The sequence below is a fragment of the Coloeus monedula genome, assembly GCF_965178545.1.
Source record: "Coloeus monedula genome assembly, chromosome: 9".
Lineage (NCBI taxonomy): Eukaryota > Metazoa > Chordata > Aves > Passeriformes > Corvidae > Coloeus > Coloeus monedula.
Window position 1 is genome coordinate 6,982,756 of NC_138789.1, and position 16,944 is coordinate 6,999,699.

A 16,944-nucleotide genomic window follows, 5' to 3' on the forward strand; every position below is an offset into this window, starting at 1 on the left:
CTAGTGTTAGAAGTCAAACCATATTTTTAGTTCACAAGACTGCTTTAAATTGGATTATTTTGATTTAATTTTGGCAGAATAGGTCAAAGAGAATATGGTATGCAAAGTGAGGTAGTTCTGAATAGATATTCCTAAAGCAAGTCAAAAGTGAAGCTGAAGAGGAGGTGTAAGCTCATAGAAAGCTAAAGACAAGGAAGTCTAAAAAAGACTCTTTGGAATTAGGATGAAAAACAGGATCTTGTTTCAGTTCTGCAGGGGACTTCGTAGATAGAACTTAGAGAAAATAAACATCCCTGCTGCTTGATTCTAGTTAACTGATTGCAACTACTGTATCTCTAATTTATTTGTTATATAAAGGCAATACTGCTTATCAATTATGTCCCATAATTACTAATAATAGGCTTTTATTTTAAAACTTTTATCATAGAGTATTTGGTACTAGCATGGTTGAAGAGTATGAAGAAATAGCTGATTCTCAGTATCAGTCTGAACGACAGGAACTGTTTGATGAAGATTATGGTAAGCAAATATTTCGTGCATTTTTAGCCATTCAGACAGCTCTTGTGCTGGTTTTGGTGGCTCATCACTTCCTGCATATGATAGAAGATTTGACTTCTGAATTTGCTTGTTGACAGTATCTCAGTATTTCTGGGCTTTTCCAACAATCCCTTTAAGTTTTAAACAATGTGTTTGATGTAGCTACGTGGATTATAATAATAAGTTTGTTTTACTTGGCAGAATAGACAATCTCTTCATGTGCTGACAGTAGTTAAGGATTACTAAAATAAAGAAGCTCACACAAAACAGATGTATTCTTAGTGTCCATTTCAGTTTGTAATCTGTCCTCTGTGGTTTTATTTCTACGCTGTCAAATCCACATCATTGAATTATATGTTAAATCTTGAGGTTTATATTCTTTGCCCATGACACATTAAATTTTAATAGTCACAAGTTGTTCTATTTTTATACATAGATTATCTGTTGGATTACAACACAGGGGAAGAAAAATCTTCAAAAAATCTTCTTGGTTCTGCTACAAGTGAGTATGTTTTATTAGAAAAAGTTGTTGCTGTGCTTAAAACAAGATGTGCTAACTGAAATTGGAATATCATTTTGTCATGCAACATCTACAACTTTCATATTCTGCTGAAACAATTTATTGTGATTCTTGTTTAGTTCCATAGGAATAATTAAAAATTTGAAGCTGGGGGATCATTCTTAGGGTTCTAAAAATGAATTTTCAATTTGTAAGGATATCTATTTTGTGGCAACTTGTTTTCTGTACTTAAGGATTCTGTGTACTGAAGAGAATGTGAAAGTTGCACAGGGCTGTAAATGGCCAGGACTAAAGTGTTGTCAAACCTTAGTTATTTGGAACTTGGAAATCTGTATTTAATTGAAGTGCTTAACTTACAGGAGGCAGTACAAAGATTTACTTTGTACAACTTTAGGGGGGGAGGGAAGGATGGAGAATACTATTTCTGAGAAGGCTTTACGTAAATATTGTAATTTATGTTCTTCATGAGGGCTGTGTGGTTTTTTGAGAGCACTAAAGGTTCTTGACTGTTTCTTCTCGCTTTTCCCATTGGGAAACCTCCAGGTGTAGGGTTTGTTTGGCTAAGAATGCTTGAATATTCAGTTTTAATGATCTTCTTCACTCCTGAATTATTCAGGCTACTGTCATATCCACACACCAGTTTCTAAAGAGCTCTTGCACTGTACAATTCTTCCTTCTGTCCCAGCTAATGAAGATTTGTTATTGCAGTGTAGATTTGCACTCAGTTAATGCTGTTTGGAGTCAGGCTTTACTTTCATCCTGTAGTGGATCAGAGCTACAGAAATCTTTCATACTTTTTTCTAGAACACTGTTGTCTCCTAAGGTCATGGGTAGTAACATTCACAGCTTAGAACAGTTTTCAAAAGGGAACTAGATAGTGGAAAAAGCAGTTTATTTCTAAATGTGGGCTTCTTCACAGATGAGATAAAGCAGTAAATTCTTCCCTGACACTGCTTATCTCTTATTTGTGACTTTCAGACTTTCTATCTTCGAGCTATCTTGATGATGCATGTTCACATGATCTGTCAGCAAGGGTAGTATTACAGGTTTATATTCACTGTTTCAACAATGCAGTGACTTTTCATTTAATTTTTTAGACTACTAAAGCTAAGATTAAAAGATTTGAAGCGCCTGTTGCTGATGGTGCTCAGCTGTCTCTCTAATGCACTGAAACATTGCAGTGACCATTATTTAGTTCTGGCTGGTGGATTTTGTTATTGAGACCTTTCCTCTGTCAGGGTGGTCAGTCCTCTTTTGGAAGGAGGAGAGTTTTTGGGTGTTGGTTTTTTGTGGTTTTTTAGTATGTACATAGACAAATGTGACAGACTTCCATTTTGCATCTTAAGTGTAGAGTGAGGAAGAGGGTCCTCTGAGGGAGGGGTTCTCAGACTTTTAATCTCATAAGAAGCATTCTGCAGTCTTCCACGAGTCTTAACCTTGGAGGGTGGCTCACTGTTCTTTCTCCTGCCATTCTCCCAGATTGTAAAGCTTCTCTACCAACTCCGTATTCTCCCTCATTTTCTGCTTCTCCATCAATAGTAAGAAACCATGCATAGCTCAAGTTTAGCATCTTTTGACTATTACGACTTTTCACAGAATACAAACCCAGATAAATAACATGAATCAGGAATGCAGTTTCTGACATGCTCTGGAGGCATCAAAGGCAGAATCAAGGTTTTGAACACAACTTCCTGGAGCCCAAGGAATTTGTCATTACTACTAAAATGCCTCTTTCACATTATGACCTTGGCCATGTGACATACACTGCTATATGTTGGTGGGTGGGAGAGAAATGAGCAAAATCAAGCCAGCTTCTGTGTGTTTACAATATGGTGCTCTTTACCCAATTCTCACCTTCTAAATAAGCCTGGCAATTATGTTTGTTTTCAGTATCAAGACCAAAGAGTAGCTGTATTTAATATCTGTGCTGATGTAGAGCAGGCCCTCTTGGAATTTACTTCTGTGAATTCAGAGGGGAGAGGAACTGTTCTACTTAACAGGTCTTTAAAATAAATATATGCGTAAGCCAGTTATGTGGATGTTGCTGATACAGGTTTTCAAATAGAGGTTTCTAGCTTGTACACTTACCTTTAAAAGAAACAGCTGCCTCCAGTGTAATGGAATGACCAGATATTTTTATGTCCTTACACTGATTTGTTTCGAGCAAGTATTGCAAAAGAGCAGATTTCTCAGTGCTGGTGATCTCTGGGTCCTCTGAAAGTGCTCTTGTTGAGTCGTTGTTTTCTCTTTTAGATGCTATCCTAAGTATGGTGAACATTGCTGCTAATATGCTTGGAGCCAAAACTGAAGAGTCATCTGAAACTGAAGGTAGTGTAGTTTTTTTAGATGAAAAGCATTCTGGAAAGTTTTCATGTCTTTAAGGTTTTTTTGGTGAGGAGTTGGATGGTCTATGTTTAAATGACTTTTTTTCACCTGTTGTGGCACACCTGATTAGTGCCATAGAACCTAGTGACTGTGAAAGTGGAACAAAGATGCTGAATTTGCTGAGAAAAAAACCCATACAAAGATGACACATATGCTTGTTCAGCTTTATTTGGAGATCTTTGCTCTCTGTTTTACCCAAGTTAAGTTGTAAAGTCCTAACTTGCTGCTGCTTTCTGGAAGTGTTTTGAGACTGTCCACAACATCACATTCATAAACTCAGTAGCATTTTCATGTAAATAACTTTGGATGACATCTGCAATTAATTTGGTAGTGCAGTTAATAATAACCCCCCCAATAATAAACCCAAACCTCAGAATATGTTGAAAACAAAGATGGTTCTTGAATTTCTATGTTCACATTTTCCTCCTTCCTGCAGCAGGGAACAAAAGTGTGTCCGAAAATGTCACTGCCCCCCCTGCAACTTCAACAGCTGCACCAAGACTGCCTGAACCAACACCTGTTCCTTCACCAGAGTAAGTGATTGCTCTTGGTGTTTTTGTAATGTGCCCCAAGCAGAGACTAACGTGTGCCAGTCTGCAGTCTTTGGTAGTAGAATGCTCAGGTATGGCATGCAGACTTAAACAAATGAAAAGGCAAGTATTTGGTAAAATCTGTAAGTATGGTAATTGCACTAACCAGAGAAATTTGTTTTAGTTACTGTTTATTATAGCTATTTCCATTATGACATGTTTTATTTTGGTACAGAAACTGACTTAATACTGCTTAATACCACTTTTGTGGTCTTCTGCAAGGGACACTAATTAGGAATGTAAATTGTATTGCTGAAACTTCAGTTAAATTATATTGACAAAATTCTGGTTTAGAAGCTTATACTTCAGTAGACTTTCCTTAATGAAAATATGTATACAAATGTACAGACTGAGGTTGAGAAGAGAAGTTCTATATAGATTTTCTATTGTTTTTCAGTTGATTACAATTGCTGATAATTTGGCTGCTTAGGGCCAAGACTCTACCTCTTAAATGTTAAGACATGAGTTCTGCTGTATTTAGTATTTTTATGGTTTTCTATCACTCTTGCTGTGAGACTGAGGAAGGTCAGTGGGAACATTGTGATTGTTGCATTTGAAGATTGCATCATCAGAGTAAGATGCTTGCTGTGTAAGAAATGGTATTTGAACTGGTGACAGTTTTCAGGGGTGAGGGAAGGGGCAATATCTAATTGAGAAGGCTTGCTGTTTAAGCGGCAGGGGTTGAAATAATGTGTTTGCCTATTGGGAATGAAAATCACCAGAAAAAATACTATCATGCAGGATTTTGGTCTCCAGACTGGCCTTTGGTCACTGGACTAAGCTTTGCTAATTTTCTGAAAGATCCTATTTTCACAGTCTTCTAGAGCAAGGATGCAAAACTGTTGAACTAACATCTCAACTTTAACTCTTCTGTTCTAGACTTGTTACTACTGATATTCCCCAGATAGAGAAAGAGCAGTTAATGGTGGATTTGACTAAAGAAAGCCCAATTGTTCAGCTAGTGCAAGAGTATGAAGAAGATACAAGCCAGTCCACAGTAACTTTGCTGTCCAGTGATGACCAGGAAGAGGAAGCATTGGCATGGTTTGAACTGGAGACAGAGAAGTACTGCTGTGACATGGCAGCAGTGTGCTGTATTTCCACCTTCTCAGAATACGTGTTTAAGTGGTGCTCAGTTGCAGTAGCCATGCATCGGCAGCACAGTAAAACTGGAGGTGAGGAAAGGCCACGTTACCCTGTGGATGTGCAGCAGCCACAGCCAGCTCTGATTGAATCTACCCAGACAGCAGTAGGGGAGCCTCTGCCTGAGCAGTTGGACAGCAAAGCTGAGAAACCCCCTGGGTCTGTTGTTGCAGTTGACTTCAGTGCAGTCCATGAGGAGATCAGTAATGAGACCACAGAGTCCATTGAGCTGGAGCCAAGCCATCCTCAAACTGTCTCTCAGTCCCTCCTCCTGGAAGTTACTTCTCGAGTTAAGCCATCCCCCACAACAGACATGGTGTTGGAGCCTGTAAAAGAAGACTCAGGCCAGGTAGCACCAAGGGCAACTCCCCAGGTGGATGTGCGTGAGCTCAGCATTGAAACAGAAAAGGCTGAGAGCTCCATTGTAGAAGAAAGCCCTGAGACCAGTGTGGCCACTGAGGTAAAGGAGATGAGCACAAGAGAGACTGTTGCTACTCCAGTAATTTCAAAGCCTACAGAGTCTGTTCTGCAGCCTGAAAGCACAGTGGGCATAGTAGCCAGCGATGCTGTGGAAGGAAAGGAGAGCATTCCAGAAGTGCAGAAACCTGTTTTGCCTCCTGTCGAGTCTCCAGTATCTGCTGAGACAAAGGAGGACGATCAGGCAGCTGAAGAAGCTTTGATGGCGATTCCGGTCTCGGGGGGACCTCAGAGAACAGCTACAGATTTCTATGCTGAACTGCAGAATTCCACAGACCTGGGCTATGCCAATGGGAACCTTGTTCATGGATCCAATCAAAAGGAGTCAGTCTTCATGCGCCTGAACAATCGCATCAAGGCCCTGGAAGTCAACATGTCCCTCAGCAGCCGCTACTTGGAAGAACTCAGTCAGAGGTGAGTCTGAGAATGATTGGTAGGAGTCCAGCCTATGAAAAATAGTACAGGGGAAAGTTGGGCAGAGTGTAGATCAGAGTGTAAAGATCTATGGAAAACTGAGAAAAGGACCCAAGCCTAGGTGGGTGTTGGAGTTACTCCGTGAGACAGGGCTTCCCTCTTTGTATTTCAGATACAATCCCGTTTATTTTATTTTGAGGAATATTGCTGTGGGTTTTTTAAAAGGATAAAGTCTTGTCAGGATGTAGGCACTAATCCTGCCCATAATTTATTCTACAAAAGGCACATCCTTCTGTTACTGTTGAACTGAATGTCAGACCTACAATGCCTTTTAAATTTAATTGTTTCCACTTAAAGTACCCTGTTATCTGTAATAACTCTGGTTGCATAAGTGACTGTGGAGAGGGAACTAAGAGCTTTTTGTGAAGGATGTATCTGTGTATTAGTGTTTGTCTGTGGTGTTCCTTAGCCACAGGCGAGTGGGGAAATGTACCCATTTAAGAATTGGTTCCAAGGAGGGGGCTCACAGTTATATTTACTGTGCAAAGTGAATTCAGTAAATTGGCACTAAGCTTGAAAGTGTTGAAATAGATTTGACCATAACTTGGGGGGGGGGGGGGGAGGGAAAAACACCCCACAACCATAAAAAAAGACACATCTTTTCTATTTGTGAGACTTAAAAGCAGATACCACTTGATGTTTAAATAAAGCTCTTTGGGCAAAGGGAAGGTTTTTTGCTGGCATAGTTATGTTTTCTGAATACAAGTCTAAGCTGAGGAGTTTTGTGCACTAGTATTTCAGCCTTAAACACTTTCTGTTTTAGGTACCGAAAACAAATGGAAGAAATGCAGAAGGCTTTCAATAAAACAATAATAAAACTTCAGAACACCTCAAGAATAGCAGAAGAGCAGGTATGGTTTGTTTGGAGTACTTAAGTCTTTTCCTAATTAGGAAGGCTTACTTTTAATGGAAAGTTGCACAGAGGTGCAGAAATCCTCTTTCAATTGAGCTATATATATGCCTTTTAAAAGAATCTGTTCCATGGTTCCCTATTTTTCTCCATAATAAGATTTTTAGACGTGTTCCCCATTGTTTTAGAATAAAGCTATTTTTTCTGATTTTGTACTTGAAGAAAAAGATCAGTTGTCAGCTGGTAATGGCTAAAACTCTTCAATGTCTTTGTCAATGAAAAAGTTATCCAGGTCAGTTCCAACCCTTGTTTCTTGGTTGTGACTGCACTCAAAACAAATTTTTTAACTTGGTTGGTTTTTCAAAACTAATTTAAATTATAGATTGACAATTTCCCTGTGCTGCTGAAGATACTGAACCTGTAGAAAGGCAGAGGGGTACAGTAATGGCTTAGGCCAAATTTGCATTTAAAGGTGTAGTAATGTAACAAAAGCTTTAATTCATTCTTTGAAATGTGGTTTTTCCCTGCTCTGCCATGCTGGCTTTCCTGAGCAGCTATGAAATAAAGCAGTAACTGCTGTGCTAAACATTCACTAAAGCAGCTGTGCCTGTGGCTGTTGTGGTTTGACGCAGCTAAGCGTCAAGCACGCAGAATCTGTTCTTTTCATAAGGGGAAAATAAGAAAATATTGAGGAAAATTAGAGAGCTGCGAGGCAAAACAGGTTCAAACTTAAATGGCTGCAGTACAAAGAAAGAGTTTTATTACTAATAGAATTAAAAGTAAAAAGAAACAGGAAGAAATTAAAGCAAACCTCTTCCCCCCTTTCCAGCACTTTCTTCCTTTTACCCAACTCGCACAAAGGACAACAGAACATGGGATTTTAGTCAGTGTTGCAGTTCTTGATAAGTCTCTTTCTTATGTTTAAGGAAAAAAGGGGGTTTTTTTCTGCTTCGCATGGTTCCCAAACTGCCACCAACAGCAGACCTGCCCGGAAAGAAACAATCTGCTGTGGTGTAAAACATCTCTTCCATGAAAAATCTCACAGTTCCTTCACACTGACAAACATAGGCTATCACATGGGGTTATTAATCTTTTTAAGGATGAGTTACTTTGGCCTGAACACAAAGGCTTTCTTTGCCACAAGTCTCTAAAAGCCTCTCAATGCTTCTGTGTAGCCTGGCATAGGCACCCCAACAATCTTTATGGGCCGCACATGAGTTCTCCATCCCCCCATGTTCTTCAAATGGATTAAAGAGACAAACAGTTTGTGATATTACAGTTTCTTACCACAGCATGTAAGAAGTTTTTTTAAGCTACGTGCGAGAATCGTGGCACCGCCCTCTTTTCTCCCGTCGCCATGTTCAGCTTTGTATCGCACAACTCACTTTCTCTTTCTCTCTGACTCTGAAACCACCATGTTGAAAAGTGTTCTTGTTCAGGCTTTACAGTGGAGAAAGCCTCGTTCCCTTTGTGCTGCTGGCTGCATGGTGTCATCTTCAGTTTGGCATGAAGTGTGCTGGCTGCAGACAGGAGGCTATGCCAGCTCCCATTGGATCTGCCAGCTCCACATGGAGAGGAGAGGATAAGGACCCGCTGGTCCCAAGAGGCCGTGCCGGATGGCTTTAGCTGTGTGGCAGTCCATGGCTGGTTTTAGCTGCCTGTGGCTCTGGGATAGTTTCCCCCCCAGCAACCCAGGGTCTGTGCTGTGGAGTTGGGAAAAGGGAGGGGGGCAGGGGCACCAGTGGGGCCCGGAGGCTCCGAGGCCCCCCCACCTTCCGGCAGGCAAGCTGGAACAAAAAGAATTCCCACCTTTCCGTGTGGTTTAAATATGTAAATTGTAAATATGTAATTGTAAATTGTGAGAAACCTTGAACTCAGGTTCAACCCACTACAGTGGCATAGCAGACTTGATCCCAAATTGTCTGAAAGTTTCTGAAATGCAGTCCTAGGCCTGTAGTTTGTTCACCCATCAACAATGAAGAAAATAGCAGCTTTCATGTATTGTCTTTTCTGGGTTGGGTTTGGGTTTTTTTGGAAGAGTATCAGCACTGGTCAGTCTGAGGTGCTCCTCTTGGTTAGTCTCCCTTTCTCACGGGATTTAGAGTCCTCTTAGGGCTCTTCCCAGGGAGCAGTTGTTAGCTGCAAATGAGTTGTTCCTGGCTGGTTTGGGCTCCTGTCATTGACTGGCTGCCTGGCCCTGGAACAGCAGCTGTGCATCAGTCCTTAGACTGGAGCTCTGCATGGTCAGCTGTATGTGTTTTCTGGGGCCTCCTGACGGTGACTGTGGAGCTGGCTGCCCACTCTGCCTGTGATGAGGACAGCAGAAGTCACTCTAATGAAATGCACCTGGCATAATGTTAGGAAATGTTACTTAACAAATAAAAATGTTACATGAACACTGTGTTGAAAACAATGCTGGACAGGCCATGTGGCTACTGAGTGCCTGGCTGTGTCAAACAGAACACTAATTCGGTAGCCATGAGTGCATGAGACAGTGGGAACCTGGCAACTGATGGCATGCTTATGACTGTTCACCACAGGATCAGCGTCAGACAGAGGCAATCCAGCTGTTGCAAGCACAGCTCACCAACATGACCCAGCTGGCTTCCAACCTGTCAGAGACTGTGGCGGAACTAAAACGTGAGGTAATCACACTTCAGCAGTGTGGCATGAGAACTCAAAGGAAATAGATGCATAAACACATCTCTATTTGAAGAGACCAGAGTCTTCAAATAAGGTTTTAAATTGTCTGTGGTGTTGATTTCAGCCTACTTTATCTTAAACTTCAGCTACAAATTTGAGTAACTTGGGCTGTCTTGTGCACAACAAAATTGGTAATAATTACTGCAGACCCACCAGGCCCTGTGATTGTAGTCTGAGCTAAGGTACCCTTCTCCTTTCCCCACTGGCTATTGTTATCTTTAGAGATTAGGGGAATCTTGGCAACAATAATAGGAATGTTTTTTCTCAAATGTGTATGTTCTGCCTGCCTGGCATTTCAATAATAAGCAGTACCATAAACAAGACCTTCTATATTTTGTGCCTATTGCCAAAGACCTTCCTTGAGCTGACACTTAGTAAGACTCCTCCTTTGATGCTTGGCTGGCTAAGCTCCTGTTTATGAGTGCTGTGGTTAGTGAAACAACATTGAATCAAGTGATTATAATTGTATTCTGTGAAGTACTGCAGTGTCAGCTGGTAAAAAGCGTAGTTTAGATTTGCCATAGTATTGTATCCATGTCAGCAGTGAACCAGAGAAGTTACTTTCTGAGCATGTTTTCTTATGGGAAGTGTATTGCTTTCAGGGAGGTTTGGATGCTCTTGGCAAGGAGTGGCAGCTTCTCTAGTTATGCTGGTACTGGAGACAGGGAAATCTTGTCCTGTTAGCAGCTAATAGGATTTGGCCTTCATTCCTTGAATGCTGTACAGCCAATAGACTGCATCAAACCTCTGAAAAATTACTCAAATGTCAACAGGTTCAGTGAAATTAAAGAAAAGTGAGTTGAGAACATAGCATTTGTCTTTTAAAGCTTAAAACATAAGAATAGCAATATCGTGGAGTTGTTCTGTCTTCAACGATTGTCTCAAATCCCTGCAGGTTTCTGATCGCCAGACTTACCTGGTGATTTCGCTGGTTCTCTGCCTCATTCTGGGCTTGGTGCTTTTTGTGCAGCGGTGCAGGAGCCCTTCTCAGTTCTGTGAAGATTACCTCTCAAAAATTCCCAAAAGCAATCACTACCCAAGCCCCAAAAGGTAAGGTATTTATATTCAAAACTTAATTATTCTTTCAGCTTTTTCTATTTCCTAAGTCTGCTGGTACTGACACAGCTGCTTTAATTCTGAGTTTTCTTTCTGCACACTGAGAATTGATAGCAAAGAGCTATCGATCATAACTCTCTCCTAGGAGCATTTTGGGGCTACTATGGTTAACAAATATGCCTTGATAACTTCTTGCAAGCATAGTACTGTATCTGCCAGGCTTTCTTGGGCACCTCAGCAAATAGTTCTGTCTTTCTGCCAAGAATGCCTCTTAATGAGAAATGTGTGTGACAAAGTCCCGAGAAAAATGTGTTTAAAAAGCTTTCTGGAATTTCCTAGGTGTTTTTCCTCCTATGATGATATGAATTTGAAAAGAAGAACTTCCCTTCCACTGGTCAGATCACAGTCTTTTCAGCTAGCTGGTAAAGAAGGTATTATTTGTATCATACATCTGGTCTCTGGTGTTGCTCTTTGTGCTGCACAATGTGTGTGTAGTTCATGTATGTGTTCTGTAAGACAAGGTGGTTTGTGAACAAGTTACCAACTGTTCACAGAACTATGCTAAATTATGCTAAAACCTTAAATGCAGTTTTTGCCATCAGTTTTTTTTTTTTTTTTTGCTCTGCAAATGTTTTTGGGGGTTAGGAGCAGTCAATGCAGGCACTCAGGTCTGCAAAGCTTGCAGAAAGTAGCTTTTTTTTTTGTTCTTGTAAATTCCAGATGTGGGAAGTCCTGATAGCTATGTTTTAAACTTGGCAGGTATTTAGAATTCAAATTTAGCAACTGCAGTAAGAAAATTTAGACCATTTATCTTGGCTTAGGTATGAGGAATGATCTGGTCTTTTCAGTATTCATAGTAGACTTGGGACAGCTGATTTTGATTTCTTAGGAGTGTCGTGCAAAACCAAGTGTTGCAGATCATAGTAACTACCAAGAATGCTGCTGACACAGCTCTTCAGGCTGCAGCAAACTTGCCTCACAGATTATTGTACTGTGAATAAAACTGCATTAAAACTTGAGTTGGGAATGTGATGCAGTGAACACCAACTATTTTTTTTTTCAAAACTACACTTTTCCCAAATTCTCCCCTGCTGTGGTCTCATGTCAGTCTGAACATCTGCCTCGTTGGCAAGTGCACATCTGTGTTGTCAGGGGCAGGCTGCACATGAAACACTGTTACACTGGTAGCAGTTTGGTTTCCTAGACTTCAACTTTTGCTGACTCCTGCTCCTTTTCCCTAAAGGATGTTCTCTGTACTTCTCCTATGGCCATGTCTATCAGAAAGCCGAGTGTTTGTGTGTGTCACTGACAGCTGCCATGACAGCACAGGGGTATTTCTCTGTGTGCTGACTTTACTTTCAGTGTTTGTGTTGTGCCTCCCTTAACTTACAAATGGAGGGAGGAAAAAAGTGCCTGATAAGTGGAGTATTTTGTTGTGCTGCTGTTTAGTTGGGATTGTGTTGCTCTAGAACTGGCAGTGTCAGGACTGCTAAGTGTGTGTTCCCTCTCTTACAGTGGATCCAGAGGATCTGTACATTGTGGAACCCCTGAAGTTTTCCCCAGAGAAAAAGGTACTGTGCTGTGGGGAGGGAACTAGTGGGGCTGAGGTGTTCCTGCTGGCAGGTGGTGCACATCTCAGCTGCTCTCCCTGCTGGTTCCTAGGCTTGGCCTGGATGCTCTGCTTGACTTCCAGAACTTCACTGTTTCTTTTTTCACTTGTGGTTTCAGAAGAAGCGTTGCAAGTACAAAAGTGAAAAACCAGAGACTATTAAGCCGGCAACAGAGCCTCTGCACCCAATAGCCAACGGGGAGATCAAAGGAAGGAAGCCCTTCACAAACCAGAGGGACTTCTCTAACATTGGGGAGGTTTATCACTCTTCCTATAAGGGCCCTCCATCCGAAGGAAGCTCCGAAACATCGTCACAGTCTGAGGAGTCCTATTTTTGTGGCATTTCAGCGTGTACAAGTCTGTGCAACGGGCAGACCCAAAAGACAAAAACTGAGAAGAGGGCTATAAAACGAAGACGGTCGAAAGTTTCAGACCAAGGGAAGCTCATAAACACTCTAATACAGACTAAGTCGGGGTCAATGCCAAGTCTGCATGACATAATCAAAGGAAACAAAGATATAACAGTGGGAACACTTGGTGTCACAACAGTTTCTGGACACATCTAAACCTAGCTGAACTTCTCAAACAGGAGAGTGTTTGTTCGTTTGAGAACAGTCTGTGGTATTCTGTGGAAGGATAGTGGGAGACAAAGAACTCAACTCATTGGAAAGTATTCAGAAATTTGGTTTCTGCCTTTTTAAATAGATGGGATTGTGTCAATCTTGGCTATAAGCTGCAGCTTTACAAGGCTGATAATTTCCTATGAGAACAGCTTGGGGGGAGGGCAGGGTTCATTTTATAAAGGTTTTTTTCACAGTTCTTGGGGCAGAGATTTTTTGAAACCCAGTTTGTTGGGTGGAATAGGGATAAAAGCCTAATCCTCTTCCTTTAGCTTTGTTCCTATTTCTTGCACCTTCCCATATTTATGTGCCTTTTGTCTATTTATAATGCCACCGGAAGAGGGGAGATACAATTGTTTGTCATTTGATTTATTTTGTAATTTCTCTAGCTTTTTTTGAAGATGCAACACTACAGTGCTGTAAAGGGACATGTGTCAGCCTTCAGCTGGACTTAGTAATGTGGACTGGATACTGTAAAAATACCAACAGATGGACTTGCCTGACTAGATTCTTGTTGTGCAAACTCTGTTGAGGAAAATCTCTCATGAGGGATGGCAACTGTGTTATTTGCACCTTCAGTCACAATCGGAGCTTAGTCTGATGTGCGAAATCAGTGACGGTGGCTCTTCAGGATTTCCTGTGCGCAATGGAATCTGAGGCTGAGGAATGCATTCGTCACCTGCATGGCCTGCTGCAGTTCTCTGGAGGAAGTGGATGAGGAATGCTCACTGTTGTGCTGAGCTCAGGGAAAGCTCAGCTGAAGAATCTGAGGGTGCATTCTCAGAGCCTGCTCTGGTGGCTGTGTTGAGCTTGCAAAGCCTGGGAGCTGCAGCTGTCGGGCTGGTTCACAGTGGGTGTTTCCATAACGTTTGCTTTTGTATTGGCTAACAAATGTGCAGTGTTGGTATGGTTGGTATTTCATACTCAAGTGTTTTTTATTTTGACTGTGACTGTATATTTGGATACTATAGGATGTGTGGTTGCTAAACTGTTGAGTGTGGTTCTGAGTGAGTGGAACAAAAGGTTATTCTTTTTGACAGGTGTTACAGGTTCACGTTGTACAAAATAAGTTAACTTATTGAGCACTTTTAGTGGTACCCTTTTTAATAGATCTAATGCCTTTCCTGGGTATTGTACGTAATGTGACTTATTTAAAGCCTTTGTTTTTTTGCTGCTTTCTTGTTAGTTTATGAATACTTTAAAGTGATGTACTCTAAGAGTTGATCTGCACAATTAGCCAGTCAGAGCACATGAACCAGACGTGTTGAACATGAATTCAGAAGGGTGTCAAACCTGGATGAAGATAATTCATACCACCAGAGTGCAGCATCCAATGTTGTGGAGCAAGAGTATGTAACTACAGAGCTGTAGTGCCATTAGAAACTGTGAATTTCCAAATAAATCTGAACACTTTGTCTTTCATTTACTGGCATTTTTTCCTTTGAAAATGAAACTTGTGGGTTACATTCTTTGAGAAGGACTAGTCTTTAAATTTCAGTCCAGGGCTAGGACTTGGGATCCTTTGGGCTGTAGTAAGGAGTTCATAAACTTATCAGCCTAGATGTGTTATTCTGTTTAAAAAAAGAAAAGTGTGGGGGAATGGATTCTGAAGGCTGAGTGGTGCTTTGTCTGAAAGGTCAGGAACTGTGGCCCTGTGAAACTGCTGGAAAGGTTTCCAGCAGGGTCAGTTCATACCTTGCCCTGGGGGATCCCTGCATGTGGTGGCTTTCTGTGAGGAGGACTGCATGAAGTGACTTCTTGGTACTCAGAGCTAAGGCTTGTGAAGGATAAAAAAAGACCATGAAAGGAAAGTTAGAGGTCATTATCTCAAACCAGAGTTTTCAGCTTCAAGTTTGCCCCTTGCTGGTCCCTCCCCCTCTAACTTATTTCTATCACGCACAGCAGGACTGTGTGCAGCCAAAATACCAAATTCACAGGCTGGCCAGTATCTGCTGGTCAGAGGAGACTTCCCCAGCACTGAGTTCTCACTTGAGTGTCTCAGGACTCTGCTTCATCATAGCACTATGATTTAAAAATATAATTGAATGTGGAGTTTGCTGAGGGAGGAGAGTGTTGGGTGTTTTTGGGGGGGAGTGTGTGTAAGAAACGTGTACCTTTATTGCCCAGGCAACCACTGGGCTTTTCTCTTTGGTAAGAATCACCTGAAGCTGGATGTGACTGAATTCTAAAACAGCCCATGTTGACTCTCTGTGAACTAAAGACTCTCAGATCTACACTATGCTGATAAATGAGACTGCATGTCGAAATCCTAAGCACATGTTCAGATTTCCAAGTTAACAATTCCAGATGTGAAACCAAATGCATTCTAAACTGGTCTCTTAATAACCTGCTCTCTTTATACATTTTAAAAACTGGACATGACTTAGGTCTAAGGAGTTGATGCATTGTGTGGAAAAATACCAGTGATAAAGCTTGTCCTGTAATGAACATGTGGGAAGTGTGCCATGGGAATAACACATCTGAAGGAACCTACAAGGGCCAATTATGCTTTTGCAGACTTGAGAACGTGTTCTGGCAGGAGACTGGAGACTGAACTACAGCATCCACCTGCTGCTGGTGGAAGCTTTTAGTGATCTAACCACTTTAAAAAAAAAGTTCTCTTATCATCAGGTTATTACTGCTTAATGTTTTCCTTTCATGTGGGGTCTTGAGTAATTTTCTACTTGCAGTTTTATTAATGTCACACAATCTGGCTTTCAAAATTAGAGTTTTTTAGAATCAAGTCTCTTAAATTGGTTATGGACTTTGTGTAGGGATAGTAGTTTCTAATGAAGACAGTTTATACATCTCAAATTCCTGTGTGGTGTGGATACTTACATGGAGGGACAATCTTACAATATTGCATACTAAGGTTGGACAGCTGTTGGTGTAAAGAAGCCAATGTGTATGCTGGAGTGAGGATGGTGTCCTTCAGTCCAGGCAGGTCCTGAGCCCAAGGTCAAAAAAATCTTTAATGCAGAGGTTTCCATGTGAGGATGGATAGGTGCAAACACTCACCTTGTGTGAGTTGCTGGCTGTGTTTGCCAAAGTAAGGTGTTTAGGTTATATATATTAAGCATCAGAGTGGAAATCCACGCTTTTTTTAAATATGCAAACTCTACCAGCTGTGTGGTGATGTAAGTAGAGAGCTCAAGTCTAAGGTGTTGTGTGGCTTCTGCTTTTGCCGAGTTACAGCACAAGATGGAACAGCTTAGCAGGTTTTGCTTAATTAGGTACAAACATGTTCCACTTCATTTGGAACAATTAAAGTGTAGAGCCCTGACCACAAAGTGCTGTAGGCAGGCCCTGTGTGGCTCATCTCCTGGAAACCCTGAGTGTCGAACAGCAGCAGGTGCTGCTGGAGATGTTGCTGGGCTTTGTGACAGCGCAACAAGAATCTCTTCCAAGAGCTTGCTCAGATAAAAGGTTAGGTTGGAAAAGGGTACTGAAACTCACCAATCTTTTCTTACTTATCCTTTCTCTAATTTAAGCAGAGTAATTTTGAAAGAAGGTTCCAAGGAGCCTTCTGCTGCCTTCTTGCTGTCTCATATTGGACACAGGGCCTGGGAGCTGCAACTGGCCCTTACTCTGCTGCTTTCCATTAGAGTTGCCATTAACTCCACAGCAGCAGGGCGGCTTTTGGAAGGCAACGGAGAGGAAGTGAACTCTCTGCACCTTGTGGACTTAGAGATGGAAAAGAAACGTTTGCCACTTTGAGGCTTGTTTTTCTCCCTTGTTAGATGTGGTTGGAGCCTCCGTCCAGCTGCGGGGCCCTCTGCGAACTTGCAGCAAACAAGAATCCCTGTCTGCTATTTCTCTTTTCCTGGAAAAATAACTGGAAGCAGCTACTGAAGCTTCTGCGAGTTGTAATGACACAGTTAGAGTTTTTATCTTGAATGGGCTGAGAATGGCTGCTCCCAAGAAGAAATAAAGTTGTCAAGTACCAACTAGGCCCCCTGACCAGCAGAGCCAGCTGGTGT

The 16,944-nt window shown here is 41.5% G+C and overlaps 1 protein-coding gene across 3 annotated transcripts in view; it reads left to right on the forward strand.

Annotated features, from left to right (window-relative positions):
- SUCO (SUN domain containing ossification factor) overlaps positions 1-14,386 on the forward strand; it is a 40,242-nt gene extending 25,856 nt beyond the window's left edge. For 2 of the 3 annotated variants that reach the window (XM_082287232.1, XM_082287234.1), the window contains 11 exons: positions 428-519; positions 974-1,039; positions 3,311-3,385; positions 3,879-3,975; positions 4,912-6,066; positions 6,890-6,977; positions 9,517-9,621; positions 10,575-10,729; positions 11,075-11,166; positions 12,251-12,306; positions 12,464-14,386. In XM_082287232.1, the coding sequence (XP_082143358.1) occupies positions 428-519; positions 974-1,039; positions 3,311-3,385; positions 3,879-3,975; positions 4,912-6,066; positions 6,890-6,977; positions 9,517-9,621; positions 10,575-10,729; positions 11,075-11,166; positions 12,251-12,306; positions 12,464-12,910 (2,428 nt within the window). In that variant the 3' untranslated portion in view covers positions 12,911-14,386. The remainder of the gene's footprint in view (positions 1-427; positions 520-973; positions 1,040-3,310; positions 3,386-3,878; positions 3,976-4,911; positions 6,067-6,889; positions 6,978-9,516; positions 9,622-10,574; positions 10,730-11,074; positions 11,167-12,250; positions 12,307-12,463) is intronic. The other variant, XM_082287233.1, reaches the window with a different exon arrangement.
- Positions 14,387-16,944: the final 2,558 nt, after the last annotated feature.